At 40.7% G+C, this 19,628-nt stretch overlaps 1 protein-coding gene across 1 annotated transcript in view; it reads right to left on the bottom strand.

The window, feature by feature from the left end:
- LOC133005651 (plexin-A1-like) overlaps positions 1–19,628 on the bottom strand; it is a 216,688-nt gene that overhangs the window by 112,960 nt on the left and 84,100 nt on the right. The window contains exons 3-6 of the mRNA XM_061075400.1: positions 17,858–17,989; positions 3,709–3,809; positions 1,347–1,470; positions 893–1,046 (exon numbers count right to left, since the gene is read on the bottom strand). Coding sequence (XP_060931383.1) covers positions 893–1,046; positions 1,347–1,470; positions 3,709–3,809; positions 17,858–17,989 — 511 coding nt within the window. The remainder of the gene's footprint in view (positions 1–892; positions 1,047–1,346; positions 1,471–3,708; positions 3,810–17,857; positions 17,990–19,628) is intronic.

Raw genomic sequence — 19,628 nt, 5'->3', positions numbered from 1 at the left:
GTTTTATGACAAATCAATCATTGAGGCAATCAGACCACTTCTTTTGTTTCTGTTATATTTCTACAATAAGAACTATGGTCATGTGTGGGATTGCTCCTCTGTGGCCGAGGTATACGCACTCCACTGAGTGCCGTTCCAGTTTAGGTGGAACATGCATTGTGCACGGTGTTTCTGCTGGAGAGTGCAGGAGCCTGGAGCAGAATCAATGGGATTTGTGGAGAAGTCGCTCTGCGGAGGAAATGGTTCAGCTGTGTGTATACACTGTATTTCAAGCTTTTATTCAGTAAGGTTTAGAATCAGCAGTTTCTAAATTCTAAAGTCTCATTTTGACTCTGGCTGTAGTTAAAAAGCATAATTTTGTGTTTCAAACAGTTGAATGGACAGGCTGAATGAAGCAAACTAATTATATGTGTGCATCCTTTTCAGAGGGTGCAGCTTCCAGAGCAGCAGGACTAATTCATAACCTCATGTGAACAAATTGCTTTCTTCATTTCACGACTGTGCTGTCGTCGCTCTTACAGCTCTCAGCCAATCACTTGGCTCCTGCCTCTTGAAGGAGCGTGAGAGGAAGAGTTGATCACACTGCAGTCATTAAAGTAGATCATTAAATAAATAACAAAATAAAACTCAGCATGATATAACACCATGGGTAAAAAGGCCAAATGGCTGTTTTTGTTTTATGGAAATAAGAAACTCGTAATGATCAATTTTAATCTTTTTTTTTTTCAATTATTGCAAAAACGTTTTTGCATGTGACACTGTTTATTCCTATTTTAACGAACTAAATGTTAAAACAATTTGGGTTTCTATATGCATTGCTGGTTTCGGAATTTTTCTAAAATTTAAATATTTTCCGGAAGACAGCCAGTCAGATATCGTGTCGTTTATTTACCCTGGTCTCGTGTGATGGGGGCCACCTCCTTCGTAGAGGGCGACAGGCAGAAGATGCGTCCACCATAGATGCGTCCCTCCGTCTCTATGTAGTCCTCGAAGGAGCAGTTCACTCCAGCAGACAGACTGGGCACATTCTGCGTCTGCAGCACCAACTAGGAGATGAGAGACAGCATATAATTAAACTGATATACACCAGTGGTAATGGAATATAGAGGATTTCTATTACCACACAGTAGAAATTGCTTCTCAGGTATGTGTCACTTTTCAGCTCATTCTCAAAATGATGGACAGATTGCGATGACATGAGAACACGCTTCATTTAATCCCGCTCCTGATCTGTTTGACTCACTTTTCCTCTCCATCTTTATAACATCAACTTCTCCCACCACAGACACATATATGCACAAATATTTAAAAGCACCAAAACAAAAACCCAAAACTATTCACTGCACCTGCACTTCGGACATGGTGACAGAGATGGTGTCAGGTTGGACGGAGAGCCGGACGCACTGCTCCACTCTGGTGGTGAAACGCTGAGGTTCGTCCGCTCGCTCACAGATGTCCTTCCTCGAGCATCTACAAGAGACAGATACAATAGATCAATGGATGAATCAGGATTCAGAAATTCACACTTTATTCAGCATCATGGTTCAGAAGGGTAATTGAATCCCACAGCTGCTTCTCACTTGTGAAACACAACCTCAGGTTCCTCAAACAGCTGTTAATATCTCAGGTTGTTTGGAGTGCGACTCCACTGAATCAGTGATAGCCTCCACAGTATTTAGTGAACAGCAGAAGGATGCTGGGTTTCACACAGAACCTCTCTTTGTGACTGGAATATATTTGGTAATGGTGAAAAGATAACCAGCACTTTTCCAATTAAGCTGTAAAGAAAAGTAGTCTTTGTTTCGAGAGAGACAAAACCATAGTCTGGTTCCTGATGTCTTGGCAATAATAGGTAGCCTATGTGTACTTTAAATGTGTTCCATCTTTGCAGTTGTATTTATTTGCTGGTGCTTTACTGGTAAACCATAGAGTGATCTAATGTGTTTTTTACTTAAACACACTTATTAAAATGAAAGATGAAAACATAAATAATGAAAAATGTGTTTCCAGGATCAAACATTTTAAGTCTATGTCAGTTAATATGAATTAATAATAAGTTATTTTTTAAAGCTGTCCAAAGAGCTCTACTAATTGACATTCAGGCTGTTCCGGAGTAGTGGAGCATTGTTCTTGAACGCAGCTTTTGCCGTTTGTTTGTTTTTCGCAGTACTTTGGGCACTTTGGAGGATCTCAGGGCTTTTTGTAGTTGACAGGGTATTAAAAGGTAAGAGATGTACGAGGTTGCTATGCCATTAAGAGCTTTGTAGGTAATTAAAAGGACGTTGAAATCAATTCTAAAAGAAACAGGGAGCAGAGTGCAGTTCATCTAAGACAGGACTGATGTGCTCGCTCCTCTTAGTTAAAAGTCTGCCTGCAGAATTCAGTTTGACCTCCTATTTCTTCATGGGCTTTTTTTAGGGGGAGACGGGTTAAATCTACTATCAACATGAGCCTTTCCTAGTGCCTTTTACTATAATGGTTTTGAAACACAAATTTGAATCTGAAATGATACTTGGACTTCTAACTTGTCTGGGGATCGTTATAAACAGGCTGGGCTTCTGCGAGAGTGAATAAAAAACGAATAGAATAGTGCATTAGCTCAGGTGGAGCACAGACGTTGCACTCGCTAAATCCACCAGCTGCTCCTTCTTGCATTACAATCAGTGACTCATTCAGGAGCTGCTTGGCCATCATCTGACCAGTGACACCCAATCATATCAAAACAGGTGGCAGTGCTGAAGATTGTCAATGACCACTCTGCCTGTGTCTTCCCGGCCAAACCAGCTGCTGCCACAGCTTTCTCCATCACCCCAACCTGCTTCTTACGTGCTATAGGCTTTATGTATTATTGATTATAGGAATGTATCAGTGTTTTATGTTTCGTGACAAGAGCAGAATATAAGTTTATTCTCAAATAGAAAAAAGCTTATTTTCTTACACCAATGCCATCTTTAGGAAACTCAAATTGACCAGTGAGACCCTGATTGGACTACAAAGGAGACATGATGAGTCCAATCAAGCCCAACCACCCCCGATCATGATTAGAAAGCCCCGTCTGTGTCTATAGCAACTTTTGTTACATTTGGAAACTGACAAACCATGAAGAACGAATCATTGACCTCAGGGGAAAGTGGTAAGATAGGTAAGATTTGACTTTCTCTCTCAAGCTCTCTATTCCACCTGTATATTATTTCATTTGTTCCTTCTTAATATTTTCAAGATTGGGACTTTTCCCAGAGAATCATTGATGAATCTTGATGAAAAAAAATCTGCCACATTTAGGGAACTGACATTTATGAGTGTGTGCAATTTGAATTTGAGGAGACTGTAGGGCCTTGGTTGAGGTTTGTGCTGTATCGACCACCCTTCAGCTACACAATGAAGTTTCGTATTGACACTATACACATGTAAAGGAAATGTAAATGTTAGCAGAATCAATACATATATATTTTCATATTCCTTTCTTGAGCCCAGCCCTTTAATAAAGTGGTTAATTGTGGCTTTTGTTGTGTTAAAACATAAATGTAGTAGCAGACACATCTACATAATTACAATCTTGTTACCATGAACATGACAAATGGAATTCATAGGTTTTAAACACCCCTGTCCGTCCAGGTATCCAATCATAATTAACCAGGGAGCACTTTCGTATCGTAGCGACTGAAATTACCGCACGGACACGACATAGTAAACAGTACGTGCACTTACACATTATGCAGCACACACCAGCCACAGTGAGGGTCTCCTGATCCCAGACAGGCTCCACAGGAGGTGTACTGCTCACAGCTCTCCACTGGTACACGTGTAACCTAGAAGACACACACACACACACACACAGACCTGGTCAATGTTGCACACATACCCTGCGTAAACCATCTTCAAACTACTCAGTCCATAATATAGGCCTTGGTTTAAACAGGATGTACTGGAGGTGTCCTGCGCCTGGAACATGAGATTAAGGAGGAACAAGCCCACTGTGACTATCAGAGATAAACAGCTCTGGAGGTGCTGCTTACAGCTCCACACTGCAGCATGCAAGGCGAGCTAAAGGGGGGGGGGGGGGGGGGGGTCGAGGTTGAAGCTCATGTAAACACACATATGGGTTAGGATTACACACTCTGACAAACATCTCTCTGTTATTGACTGTGCACAGCCCACAGTTCTTCACTGGATCAGAAAATAGTGATGCAAGAAAAGCTGTTTATTTTGACAGATACTAAACCGAATGTAGAGAAAACAGGAAATAACTAGAATCTCTGCACTGAAAACTCAAAATAATCCTCAATGTCTGGACAACACCCTCACAGATTAAGACAAACAGGACTTTATATATGCTCAAGAACTTTCTATCATATATGCACGCGTTAGGTTTGTTTTCGAGTGGCTACGTCAGCTAGCATTGCTACATCCGACCTTGTTTTGAGACAAATATGATTGCTGGGGCTTGTGGACACTTGGATGACACCACACAAGCAGTATATGGAGTTTTTTTCTGTTGTTTTTTATTATGACTGAAGAAGAGGTCACTTTGGCTAAAACAATGTTTACCCGTGAAGATCCTGAAGTGCTTTGTGGACTCAAACACTCCACCCAACCATCATAGTGGTAGAGTAGATAATTTTCATTTCTGGGTGAACTATCCCTTTAAGAGCTGTGTATATTCCACCTGGTTTTACGGTTTAAGATCAACATCAATAAAAGTCAATAGTGGGCTTGTGTACCGAAATCCAGCACCAATTCTGCACCAGTTTATGCACCTTCACTACCTTACGGACCAAATCACAACAAAGATTTTACGCTTCCGGAGCTTCTGAGTGAAATAGTTGTCCTGATTCGAGGCAACATAAAAATCACAGCTTGGGTCTAGTTAACATTAGACTTAACTCCAATGGCAGTACACATTTTAAGTGTGGCAATGACCAGGACATGAAGAAAATACCTGAAAACAAAACAAAACAAAAGTTGATGAAGAGCCTGAGACACACTTATGTTTGTATGTTTAAGCTAAGTAAATTTTAAACTGCTGACAGTTATTATATTACATATTATCTTCCAATTTACTTAAGCACTTAAAAAGAAATTCTTATCCTCAACCATAATTTTGTGCTTTTTAGTTAAGAAAATAAATATTGAATCTGGCACTTTTTAGGCACCAGTACTGTTTTACATCTATTTAGCCCCAAACTTGTGAAGAACCTAACATTACTCAACTCTGCAGATCACTCAAATTTATAGTTTTGCAACAAAAAATGCAGGAGAACCAGAAAAACTAAATAAAAAAACGATTCAGCTTTAGTTTAAAATAAATAAGAAGAAATGTTGTCAATGTAACCCGACAACATTTAAGTACGACACATCTCCAAAGTTTAACATTGAAAATGGCCGTTTCAGAAGATAAATGAGGGATGAGCATAACAACTTGAACCTTCAGTTACTTTCTTTGTTTGTTTTGTTTCATACAGGCTCTGACACATGGCCGACAGGTTTCTGCTTAACTCCCCATTAGAACATAAGAGGACTACGTTTCGCCTAAAGCCTGTGAAGTCCTTGCAAAGAATATGCCATTGTACTTAACACCATTGAGATAAACATCAAGGATTACTCCTTTTGTCCACTAAATCTCTACCGGCTGCCATCTGTATGTCTGCATGACTGAGATAAGATGGAACTTTAATGATTTCTTTTGGGGAATGAGAGAACTCGGGTACTAAGAAGGACATGAAACAATGCTCTCCAAATGTACCTGTCTTTTAAACTGCGACCAAAAAAAGATGCTGAACATCTCGGGACGCAGTGGGACAGACAGGAAACACCATTTAGAGTCCATTCCCACAGACAGTTCCCTTTGCAGTTATCATTAAAAAGACATGTTTTCTGCCGCTGTCGGCAGTTTCACCATCTGTCATCTGTCTGCACGCTTATCGGGAAGCACACGTTACCTTGAATTTCACCCAGGTTGTCGAACACTCTGAAGTCACAGAATTATCCTTTATGAGAGCATTTCAAAAGCTTTAATCATGAGATGTTTACTCTGCTCTTTCTTTTCCAAAATATCCAGCGTACAGCATCCCTATGTTTAATCTCAATGTGCTGGATGCTGTTTGCTGGTGACAGGTGGATTGGCAGACAGGAAGCCGCCTCAGGCAAACACACACACACAAGCACGCACTCCGCAAAAATTGCAATTTGAAGCAACGTGAGAGTTTGAAACAAGTTTTCTGGTGCAGTTGTTAAATACTTAAATACATCGCTGACCACCCAAGACAAGTCCACACACATGAACTCATGCAGACGCACACACACACACACACCTTCAGCTGCCTCAGTCAGGTGAAGTACAACATCAATAACACTGCAGAGGCAGGGGGCACACCAGGTGAGCTGGAAGGTGCTGAGGGTGAATTCTAATGGCAGCTACAGGCACAGCTGCAGGCACAGCAGTGTAGAAACCTTCAAAGAGGAAACTCTACCTTTATGTACCTTTTTTTTTTCTAAACTTCTTAACCTTCAAACAGTAAATAAGGTTTTCTCATGCCTTTTGCCCAAAATGCTGCATCAGAAACCAACGCATATGTTAGTTATCTTGTCACTGTGAACTTCAAACATGTCCTCATTCTACATATCCTGTGCTTTTCATCATGTTCCATTACAGCACCTTACTGTTCCCACCAGTGACCAAACTCCTGCTTCCACCAGTTGACAACTGCCAACCTCCAGCAGAGGCCTCTGTGAGGACCTGATCCAGCTGTGGTGCAAGTGAGCAGTCTGCATCAAAGGTCCTGATTCACACATACGTGTTGGCGATTTTTAATCAAAAGTCGTCAGCCTAATGTACTGAAGTTCATACCTGGCTTCAGATCCCCTGCTCTAAATAAGCAAACAAATACATATTTTTGCGTTTACAAAGCTGCACTCCATTGTTGTGTTTTTAACCAGCAGGGTAGAGTAATGCACTTTCTGAGCCTAGTCTTCTGGAAATGAAGAAGAGGGAATAAAAACCGTACAGATTGTGACTTTTCTTGGTGTGTTCCAGGAAAAAAAAAAAAAGGCTTAGGATGTTTGACGCACTTGGAACATATCTGTTTATTGTTTAGTTTTTGTGTCAACATCAGCATGCACGTCGTTTTGTGTGCATGTTAGCATGCTTGCATCATTGTTGAGCTCAAAGCACAGTAATGCTTAAGTACAGCCTCACAGGGCTCCAAACCCAATGAAGAGAGTATGACGTTTTATTGTCTTTAACTGAATCATCACTGACCCATACGGTTATGACATTTTGAAAACACAGATCACTCCTGATAATATATTTTTGAGCAAGTTTTTTTCTTTTGCAGAAGGGATGTTGTTTGTTCCTGATATGATGCTATTTCACTTTGCATCCCCAGACAGCTTTCGTGCAAACAACACAACCCACAATTTCCTCCTCACCCTGTACATCTCCTCCCCCTGTCACTCTGATCTACAGTCAGACATGAGGGTTTATGGCAGATTCATAGCATGATAATAGAAACCTGTGTCTGATAACTACTATACAATGCTACCATTACCAGCCCCAGGCCTCTTATAGGACACCAAATAGCAGCAAATTGTAGTCATTACTTGCGCCTGGACAAATACCCTGCTAGTAATACAGCCTATCTGATAGAGGGAGGTGAAAAAAAATGTCATGCTGAAGCACAATAACCAGGGAGAGAAGTTTATTCAATGGGTTTTCGTGATTGTGGGGCGGATGATGTATTCCAAGAGAGCAGTTCAATTATTGAGTTTTAGAAAACAGATAATGGGATGGGAAACGAAAGATGCTCAGCCAAAGACTCTTTGTCTTATAATGCCAGGCGTGTGTGTGTGTGTGTGTGTGTGAGAGACAGTAAGTGAGAATCACCTAGTTATATTAAATATGGCATTTTCATCCTGGCCTATTTGCTGCTGCAGAGGGGAACATATTCATCTGTGGATAGCGGATGGAGGAGGAGGAGGAGAGAAGAGAAGAAAAGAAAGAGGAGAAGAGGTGGAAAAAAAGGAGATCACATAGGAAAACTGTCCATTTTAAACATTAATTTTGCTCTTCAAACTTATAGTTGACAGTGTTTATCGACTAAAAAATCTTCAAGCTGGATTATGATGCTTTTTCTTCTTTCTTCTGCCAAGTTTCCAGAGTGAAGGCAAGACGGAGGAGCAGAGGAGATGATGGGGTGGATGTTCATGTGTTTTGTTATAACAAATAAATAAGAGCTACAAATGAGCCTCTCTCATTTGGGTCATGATGGAGAGGCTGTTAATTTGCCCAGCAGCTGATGAGAGGAAAGAAGGGGCTGTGGGTGTGAAAAGGAGGGGCCGAGATGAGGAATGCAGGGAAGGATTGATGAGTAAGACACAAATATAATTACGACTGATGTTTCATTCCACATTCGGGGGGCCCGTGTGGTCCCAGCTAGTTGCAGCTATGAGCCCGGCTGTAATTGTCCCATCTGTATAATACGGGGGTTGTATGAGGTGCTATCGCTGCACAATAGGTTGATGGATGGCTTGATATGCTGGATAGTAAGGCTGCCATACCAACACACACGTTACCAGCAAAGTGCACGCAGATAAGCAATTTGTGCTGACATGTGTACACTGATGCAGACATATTTGCTCGTAAAGATGGTCTGCAGGCTGGAGTTAATACGCTGCATGAACTTTAACATGCGGCTCTAAATAACAAATTCAGTGAACACAGGAGCGTACACACAGATGGAAAAACAAGAACAAACAGCATATAGGTACACACACACACACGATGAAACAATGAAAGCTGGATGCTAGATATATATATATACATATATGCCATTTCTGTATCTATCTAGATATCTATCGATTCATCAATCCATCCATCCATATCTATTAGGGCTGTAACCATACTCCGGTTCAGTTCATATCTGTTTTAATTTCTTTGGGGGGGTGGGGTTGAGGGGAGATGTACAGTTGATTCAGTAAAGAGAAGAACACTATAACATGTTTGCCTTGACTTCACATAAAACCACATTAACAAAAATAACCAAAGAATAGGAAGGAGATGAAGGTGTGTGAATGTGCGTGTCCAAAAGTCTCGCTTTCCCTCGACTCTGACTTCAAAAACGAGGCGTCTACTCCCAAGCGGCGAAAACACGCAGACTTTACTTTTGTAAAAGGTAAAACAGGATGCAACTGCTGCTGGGGACTTCTGGACTGTTGTTCCTGTGTAGGTTCAAGAATCATTTCAGCCCTTCTTTCTTTCCATCTATCTATCTATTTATCTATCTTTAGCAAACCTGTTCAATAAACTTCTTTAAAATGTTTCTCTTTGCCTTTCTTCTGTTTTGTGTCCCTCCTGCACAAGGCAAACAGTAGGAACACATTGCTGTGCGACATTACTGTCCTGTATTGTGTACAGTGTAAGATTAAAGCAGCAACCTACAGCTTAAAACCGCACTGGGACTTTATGTAATCGTACACCCTTAATATTACTGACAACAAGGAAGGCAAGTGTTCTATTTAGGCCTATTGTCACCTGGAGGAACAGTATAGGGGTATACGTGTTTTTATTTACCTTCCATACAGACAGACAAAAATAAAATCCTGCTTTCTCACACATGCATGTGTAATAACACATAACAACATACACAGAGTGCATTTATTGTGAAAATGGCCACGTTAATGTCCAACCAGAATAATGGAAAGTCAAAAATGTAATTGCTAGCATGCGATTCTGATAACTACCCTAAATCAATCAATCAACGGGAGGAGCAGTTTCTCTGTGTCCCATCTTGATGAACAGTTGTTACAGGAAGGATCCACAGAAACTCGGTCAGTTTGCAAAAGAGATTTTGAGAGGGTGCAAGCAGCGAGCTGGAGGAGACGGGAGAGCAGGGGTCGGGTGCCGGGCAACGGTGAGAAAGGGCAGGGACTCTGAACTCTAATATAATGCTGCGTATACAATGGTTATGAATTAGTGTCAAACTTTACAAAGGTGCGTAAACGGTATTTTGTATTTAAAAAAGGTAAGTAAACAGCTTGTGTTTACCCCCCCTCAATGATGCTGGGGTCAAGAATCTTAACATGCAATCAAACATAAAGGGTACATGCATTCGACATCCACGTCCCAACTCTGTCTAACTCACTCTCTCCCTCACACACACAAACAAACACACACACACACACACACACACACACACACACACACACACACACACACACACACACACACACACACACACACACACACACACACACACACACACACACACACACACACACACACACACACACACACACAACCACACACAACCACATGAAGACATCTCCCTGTGTTCTCTCTTCCCCTCTCTTCCTGTCTGTCTCTTTGATCGTCTCACAAATCACATTGTGATCGGCCGATCACTCATCTCTCTGCCTCGACAGTCTGACAGCTGGGGAAGGTGTGTGTGTGTGTTTGCTTGTGTGTGTGTGTGTGTGTGTGTGTGTGTGTGTGAAATACAAAGGTATCACGCCTTTTAAAAATACGTTTTAAATTCGAGAAAGTATGTCAGGCAGAACCCTATGATTAAAATAATAATGACACAAGAGAATAAAACATGATATCTTAAAAGCTATTATAAATTATTAACCTTTGCCCCGCAAGGATACATATAAAAACGTAATGCATATCTTTACCGTTGTTAAATTGATTACAAACACAAGAGAACTATAGTTATTTCCAGCTCCCAAACCCCCACAACACATCCATTTTGCTCCACAGACGGCGATTAACACTTATTACAAAATGTCCTTCTCCTGTATAATTATCAACTAAAAAAACAGTATTTTGACTCAGAAAAGTCATAATGTGTTGTTTACGCATGATAGTTTAGATCTATTGTGAAGAGTAAAAGTCCAGTTAGTCTTTAAGTTCAGACAGCAGTGGCCCTGAATGACTATAATGCCTTGCTCAGAGACACATCAGGAATGGTATCCACTGCACCCTGTGCTTGAAAAGACCCTATCTTTAAGCAGTGTAGTCTTAACAATCCTGTCACTGTGATTTCAGCTTGCCCACGATAAAAAAATGCCAAGACATGCCATCCCCAAAACTCAACTCGCCAATTAGGCGACAGGGCCAAGGGCACTTCCGTTAGACTTCGATATCCTCTCCTCATTATTCTCCCAGTTCCTGTCTCCACTAACATCTCTATTTTTTAAGCAACTTCAAAGTTGGACAAACACCAAAGAAGCCGTTTTAAAAAGAAGTGCATGCAAGTCTTTTCTCCCTGACCTCCAAGTGCAGTAAGTGCTGAGTGAATTGAACATGAGCCCTCTCTGATGTAGTGCCAGGCGTAGGGTTTCTCCACTGTGCAGTACAGCAGCGCAGTATATTCCTGCACTGTAGCTAAATCAATACAAGGAGGTACATCATCAGACCATTATGCCACTGTCTGAGCGGCCCCACCGAGGTAGGGGTCACCTTACGAAGCTGTTTTACAAGCAGAGAGCTTTGACCTTGTGCCTGTGAGTTCAGTGGCGGAAATCTGGTGCCGAGGCTTAGGCAGGGAAAAGATCAGAGGCCAGGCTCAGCCTCAGATCTGCACTGAACAACGAGGAGCTTACGCGAAGAAATAGATTACAAATCCTCAAAACAAATTCAAAAGAAAAACACGAAACCAAAATAAAATCCTGAGACTCTATTATATTTTATGGAATTACATAATAACTCATCATAATGGGGAACACGTAAATAGCACGCTTCACCTCTCAGCTGCACTTTGGAAGAAAGACTGGTAATTATACGACAAGTGAGTAATTTGCTTGAAAAGTACAGCAGAAATCAATACATTATGAAATGTAATCCACTTAGTCCTTTATTTTAAAGCAATTAGGTGATGTCAGCCACAGGGACATAAAAGGAAACAAGAAATATTTCTGTCTGGCAACGACAGGATGAAAAATCTCTCCTATAGCCTGCTGCTTTTTATTAAATCGGGACAGTTTGAACATGCAAGGGGGGGAAACAACAGCAACGATAAAGTTGATCTAGTGCCGTTGTTAATTTTTATGAGCGCAAAAATGATGTGATGTCACCGACCAGACAGCGACAGACCAAAAGCTGGAGGCGGGCAAAGATACATGGAACCAGAGAACGTAGAAAAACTGAGTGTGAGTATGAATATGTGTGTGTATAGCGCAGACACGAAGAGAGCCATGTATAAATCCATCGCTCGCTAATCGAAAACACTCCACCTGCAGTGAATCAGAGGACTTTATGTTTTCACTCTACGTGGGTGCGAATGCGTGTTCATGTGAGCCACTGCTGCTATAGAGATACGGAGTCTATACGCTGCAGTCCAATCCACCGCTTTTAATTACGTGTGCGGCTGAATATGGGAAAAGGTAAATTGCTCTGTCAAGCTGGGAAATGGGCTTTTTGATGTTTGAGCTCTCATCACTTGGCATTTCTATTATTCAACAAGGAGACAGGAACAGGGGGAGGAAGAGGACAACCGGAGCAAAGGTATAGCGCCCATCTGGAAACACTCCTCATGTGAATAGAATAAGATTTGAAAGGACATGTGGAGAAAGGTTCTGTGATGCTGTACTGCGGAGTGAAGTGCATCACCCACTGGTCTTTTTTCACACAAAAACTTTTAATAAAATGCAGATACTTTATCAGAGTTTATGCACAAATCAGTGTTTGTTACATGTCGCCTGACAGAGAGGCCCCGTGTTCTTATTTCATTTGTATGTCTTTTATCGAATTATTTTATTCATACAGCCTGGAGCTTTACTGTAGTTAGCCCCAAGGGAGTAAATGTCTTCAATCTAAATATATCACTTCCCAGCTCTCCACATGCGAATTTCAAGAAAAATTTTAAAAAGCAAAAAATTAAATGATCATTTCTTTAAAACCTTGTCATCAGCGTAAAGCTCAGCTGGTAGAGGCCCAGGTTCAATTCCGCCTCATGGCCATATATGCATGTCCTCCCCACTCTCTCTCCATCCCCCTTTTACAAGCTTAAACTGTCCTGTGCATTAAAGGATATAAAGGCCCCAAAACACAAATTGCCGGTGGACAGTATAGACGATGTGTAGACCAGTAGGCCTAATGAATGAGAATCCGATAAAACATTTCAATGAATGATCAACACTGCACTCCGGAAATACAGAGGCTAAAAGATGACAAACCATCAGAATATGAATGTTGACAGTGTTTGATTAAATTGTTCAAGTAAAGGGAAATTCACGCACACACACACACTCCATTGAGATCCAATCATAACAGGAGTGATAGGCCTACTTTGTATGTGTGTGTGTTGTAATTGTCTACATTGTTCGAATGTGATCAGGTCAGTAAGATGTTGCTTGTGGAGAACAGCGCTGGGACATGATGCTAATCTTATCCTGGGCACAGAGGGCAGTGCCTCTGCTTCCTCTCATCTCCATCACCTTCTCTCTTTCATTTTCTCTCCGTCTCACCTCTCCCCTTCCCAAAGCTGATGTTAGATTGTTACAGTCGTATCACTGGCGTCAGCAGTCTATCTGGTTTCTCAACATTAGAAGCACAGTGTTAAATAGATTTTGAAGTAAAAACTGTACTCACCTACACAACTATAAAATTATCTGATGAGAAAGTTTGTGATCGTGGAATTATATTTTTTAGGCAATTATTTCATTGCAATTTATTATAAATCTCAGAAAAATGACCCTGTTGACCTCGGTGGTTGGTATTGCGATGATCGGAGGAAGCGAACACGAAAATATGTTCTTGCACATCTGACTGCTATATTGCAAATCTGTGCTCTTGGGCAAAAGCAGCTACATCTCTGCACATCTTGTTTGAGAATTGTAAATACATAGTATGTTCTCCTCAGAGTGGATCCCTGAATATAAGTCAAATTCTGTCCACAGACTAGACAAAAGAGTTGTAGTTTAACACTTTTTTTTTGTTTTCCATACTTTTTTTGCTTAAAAATAGTGCTGAGGCTTATACACCCCTGGGCTTGGCCAGCGACCTTAAACCACTATACATTATCCAAAGTACAGACAGCCTCTGGCGAGGAAGAAGCTGCTCATCAGCAGGCTGCAGGCAGGCTCTGTACAGCCCCTGGTCCTGTACTGTCTGGAACACAAGTTCACATTCAGCAGCAGAAGGAAGATCCTTACTCTATACTATGCTGTGTGAAGCTGCTACTGGGAGAGCACTTACTCCACAAACTCACTCCATCTGAGAGAGACAGAAGTGAGGACCCCCAAGAATACTGCACAGATGAGGCAGGAAGAGTCGGGAAAAGGAGGAGAGCACATCCTGCAAACCAATCACAATACCCAACCTCCTCAACTCTCACCACCGCTCTCTCTCTCTCTCTCTCTCTGTATCATGTAATCTGTTTCTGACTGGTCAACGTTTAAGTAAAAGCCCATTATATCAGCTCTCCAGAGAGACAGCCACTTGATCTGATCTACTCTGTGAAATACTGTGATTCTGAATTTTACAGAACAAAATTACACAAACTTAAAATACACATTTATTTATAAAGAAAAAGACAAAACTAACTTCACCACAGGTCTTAGGCAAAGAAAAGCTCATACAAAAGAAGCCACTAAATAAACCTAACCACTTGAATCTATTCATATTGCAATCGAAAAATAACTAATCACATTTATATTATAGAATAGTTCATTGTAAAGGTTTTTGGTGAGTTTTAGATCAAAACATTAGATAAGATCAGCATCAGTACAACAACTGATGGCAACAAACAGTTTAGAATAAACCTATCACTCTTTTCAGACATGCACTGAACTCTGGATAATCTTCTGAACTTCAGAGGGAATGTGTTAGAGAACGCAAAAGTTTAAGTGACCCAGAAAATCTCCTGCTACGTTGTCGATATATGAAAGGCAATGGAAAAGTCTGCACCCCATTGTTTGGACTTTTTCCGGAGTTCATGTTGGAAAACAGCTTAACGCACACAGACTCTTGCCAAAACAACATCATTGACTTAAAAGTTAAAACTGTGCCATCACACAAACTCCCTGTAATGCGATAATTTTGTTTTACTTTCCTGTTTCTTTGTGGATTAAGAAAAAACACAACATGTTAATAAATAAAATTCAAGTGTGCTGGGAGGCAGATTTGTTTCGGCAAGCTGTTTCCACCTGCTTTCATTCTTTATGCTAAACTAGGTTAATCGCCTGCTGGCTAAAGCTTATTTCATATGAGAGTGATATCTTTTTTTAAAATGCTCTGCAAGAAAGTAAATAAGATTATTTCCCAAAATGTCGATAAAGTCTAAGTTTTAGAGGGGAACAGACAAACAACACCAGTAAAATGTCTCATCAGTCAACTCCGAGCAGAGCAGCATTGTACTTTTCACCTGACTTCTACCTGTCGGAGTCACTGCAGTGGCATGCACGGACATGTATTGGACATATCAGTGCTCATCAAAAATACAACAGTAGCTTTAATAATTGAGAAAGACTTTTAGGTGAAGCTAGCAGTAATCTTTAATGCAGGTGACAGGAGTTAAAGGGGAAATGTGCAAATACTCCCAGCATGGCCTTTCTGCTCAGCATTCTGCATTGTGCTGAGCAGCGGCTCAGCAAAGACATGCTCTTTGGACATGGGGCCAATGCCACTACACTGTGTTCATTCTAATTGATGTCATTATTTCAGTCTTACAGCCTCTGTGGACACATCAGTATTATTTTTGTTAACATATAGGACGCGGAAGGTTTCCCAAATCTCTATTCTCTCTTCCAGACCCCCTCTCCTTCTTCGGTTTGGCTAAGACCTGATATTGCTGTTATATTTTGCAATATGGCTGATTTTGTATTGTGCTCATGATCCAGAAACTCAGCTTTATACCACTGCCTGCTGTGTTTTGAATCGGAACTCATCCATATTCCACAGACTCTAATTTTGTCCATGTTAAAATTTTACCATAATTGTAAATGTTAATAATTTTGACATTTACATCCTGATTTCTATGAATACATTATTTTGTGTTTCAGTGTGTGTGTGCGTTTCCTAAACTCCCTAGGCTTGATTATATATTTATATATCTCCCTGTACAGTATATTTCAGCTTCTAGACTGCTCAATGATGGAAGGGCCTTATTTCCCCAGTCTTACATCAACACAGGCGATGTCCATTTGTATCAATTACTCTCCACTCCCTCTTCGCGCTCATCCAGACACATGGAAGTCAATTATGTCTAATCGCTGGTAAATTACACAGCACTCACATGGTAGTTACTGTCTACGTGCGGGGGAGTCTCACTGAGGGTTATCACATCATGGTCATTAACCGTTAGGAGATAGAGTCACGCAGGTAAAGGAAGGTGAAGGGAGGAGGCTGAGGAGCAGCTTCTAGACAAACTGTGCTGTCAAACTCTCAGGAATGAGGGGCCCAGGGCTACTGGATATACTTTACTTAACCCAGCGGATGAGGTCAGTGTTAGAAATGAGGCGATGCATTTGAAAATTCTTTGCACTTCGGCCAAGAAGGTTGTATTTTCATCAGCATTTGTCTGTAGGATTATTTTAAAAAAACACTAGTTTAACTTCTCTCTCACACTTCTCTCTGGAGCAATAACAAGAACAGGATGTTTTCTGTTTGTGTCTGAGCCGCTCCTTCTGAATGATCCACAGCCAGGCCAGCCACAGGTAAAATGGGATGCAGCCTGCTCTTGTGGCTCGGTCAAATTCACTGCTAAATGCAAATGGTGAATATTCTCAGTGCTGAAATGTGCCAATAGAAGATGGAAATGCCTAGTTATTTCAGATAAAAATTAACTTTAGCCACTAGCATCGTGAGTAATATATTGGCTTTCTTTATCTTCACCTTTATCCTTGTAAAGCACTTTGTAACCACAGTTCTGAAAGTAGCTATATTAATTACATTTTACTTACCTACGTCCAATGAGACTACTTGCGTTGAGCTACGAATAAAGTTTCAAAAAACAATTGGGAAGGTGGGATTGGATAGAGCGTGCAGGGGGCGGGGCTGAGGGGTGTACAGTTACAAATGTTCTGCCAGCAATACTCATTTATCTGTGTATTGAGCATTTTGATTCACTTAAGTTGTTTGACGATCCCTGAACCTGCTTTAGAATGTTCAAAGAGTGTAAACTATGTGTGCCATTAACTACTGTCACATAACTGTCTGAAAAACAACGCTCTTTTCTAGATTAGCAATGTTGCAACACAGCTAAAAAACCAGCCAATGGTTTAAATGCTGATTTAATTAAATGTCTTTAAGTTAAATTCATGGTGCTTCCCAATAACAAACAGGCAAACAATCAAAAACCCTTCAAAACTGATTAATTATTTCTCTTGAGCTTGATTCAATACATTAAAGCCGTCACACTGAATCTTTCACAGCAATTATTATGCAGAGGTTGTATATATACTGTAGTCTATCCCGGGTTGAAGGGTGGTGTGGAGCCTGATACACTTAATATTCATGATATTAATAAGCACTTTAGACTGCATGTGTGTATATGTGTAATACCGTTAAAATTGCAAATGCATGTGGACCGTATGTGGTACTGTATGTATGTAATTAGCTTGATTGCTATATATATACTTTCGCATGAACTCCTTATGGTGCCACTGGCAGTGTTTTGTTGAGGTGTATGTGTGTGTGTGTGAGTGTGTGTTTGTGTGTGCGTGTGTGTGTACCACAGACTAACACCTATCACTAGATCCATCATTAAAAACCACAAAGCAAAAATGTACTAAAACTTAAGTAATTTTATACTGATGGTTGACAACTGAGACTGGAAGATACATTATGGGCTGCACACTGCCAACATCACCTGGATGTGTATCACTGTATTCTGAGCGTTCATGAATGCGCTTCTCATACCTGTTTATCGTTGAGGGTGTATAAGTACTGGTGTTCCGGCCCGAAAAGAAGATCTCTAAGAAGGGGGCTTCCATCGCTCACCACCACATTCTCATAAAGCAAGGCAGGCTGGGTAATGGAGTTCACAAGGATCTGGGAGAGGATAGAGGAACATGGTTATTAGTCAACAATACTATAAACAACAATACAAAAAAATAACGTACACTTGAATTCTGTATCCGGTGCTTCCCATTGAACACACACAACACGTTTCTCACAGGAAGTAGTTTCTTTGCAAGAAATATCATAACAACACACAAAAAAACTTTATTCACCTCCAAGATCAAACATTTTTTTGGAACTTTTTAGAAATGTTCTACTGTACAGCTATGAACTGTCAGTATTGAAGTATTCTACTAAACAGAGCATGGACATCCAGTCAACTAGTGTTAGCTACCCTACAGGTAGAGATAGACTAACTGTCTTGAATTTGACCACCAATTCAGACAACTCTTAACTCGCAAACACAAAGCAATCACATTGCACTTTGCAAGCGACTTTCAGGACTCAAGACAGCAAAAGCACCCATACAGTTGGGTCCAATTGTGTTAGACCATGTAATGAAGTGTTCCCAGACTTTAAGACCGCAGTGAATTTAATTTTTCAAAGTAAAATTAGGAGAAAATGCATATATCTGTGATGATTGAGTTATGAGTCAGCATGGTCAGGGTATCTTCAGGAGACGTACAGTGTACAGTAGGTAGCTTTATCAAGAAACAGTTCTTCAGTTTTGAAGAGGCCTTTTGGGTGAGAGGTGAAACATCTTCAAGCAACACAAGTCCAGTTGCCTACACCTCTCTAACTCCTGCAGAGAAAATAGGTCACTTTTAAAGAAGCTGCGTTTCCAAGAGCAAAATTCAAACTTGGAAAAATCCAATGTTTCCTAACAATCCTTCCTTCCCTACCAACTACATCTCAATCCCATGTCCTCACTTTGAAGGGTTTACATGGCCCACCTCGCCTGTGTATTAGAGTATTTAACACTACTAACCATGAAGAGCAACAACCCCACCTTAAACCTTTTTAATTCTTGACTTATTCCATCTAATCTTGTGGAGCTCTATTCCAATGTACACTAGCTACATCTTCAGGATAATTAAGTATTCACATCCATCTTATGTAAAGGCAGCCAATTCCCATTTAATTTGCTGTAACACTTCAAAAAGTTTACTTAAAATGTTGCAGTCAGCTGAAAAACCGCAATTGAAGAGGCAGATTACATTTTCAGCACTTTCATATGCTTCTCAATTTATGCTGAAACTCACAATCAGACCATTTGGTTAAGGTGCCAGACTTCAGTAGGTGTAAACTAAACTCAACTAAATGATGGCTCTTTTGTTGGTTCTTGCCAGTGTTGAGTCTACTGACAAAATTACAGAGTCATGCCAGAAACTAAATCTATTCCTTTCCCTCATACTTCTTTCTGCCTGCCTCTTTCTAATTTCCCAACATTCACCTGCTCATCCATCACCTGCAGCAGTTAAGCTTTCTAAAACTTTCTGTTGTCTAGACTCGCTCTGTCATCTCTCTTTTTTTTTCTCATTATAGTTCCAACAGTCGTCCAGGTTATTATCTGCCAAATCACTTCCTGAGTTCCCTTAATCTTTCGCTGAGCAGAAGGTTCACTAACAGACAGGCTGTCATCACAGTGTGTGCTTAAGTTGCTAAAGAGAAGGAAGTGGCTTTGGTTAAAAGTCAAGTGCTCAAACAATCAGCTCTGAGGCGTTGCTAA

This window comes from Limanda limanda, chromosome 7 (genome assembly GCF_963576545.1).
Source record: "Limanda limanda chromosome 7, fLimLim1.1, whole genome shotgun sequence".
NCBI classification, from domain to species: Eukaryota; Metazoa; Chordata; class Actinopteri; order Pleuronectiformes; family Pleuronectidae; genus Limanda; species Limanda limanda.
The sequence above is the reverse complement of the archived record's forward strand: the minus strand, read 5'-3'. Positions and strand labels throughout refer to the sequence as shown.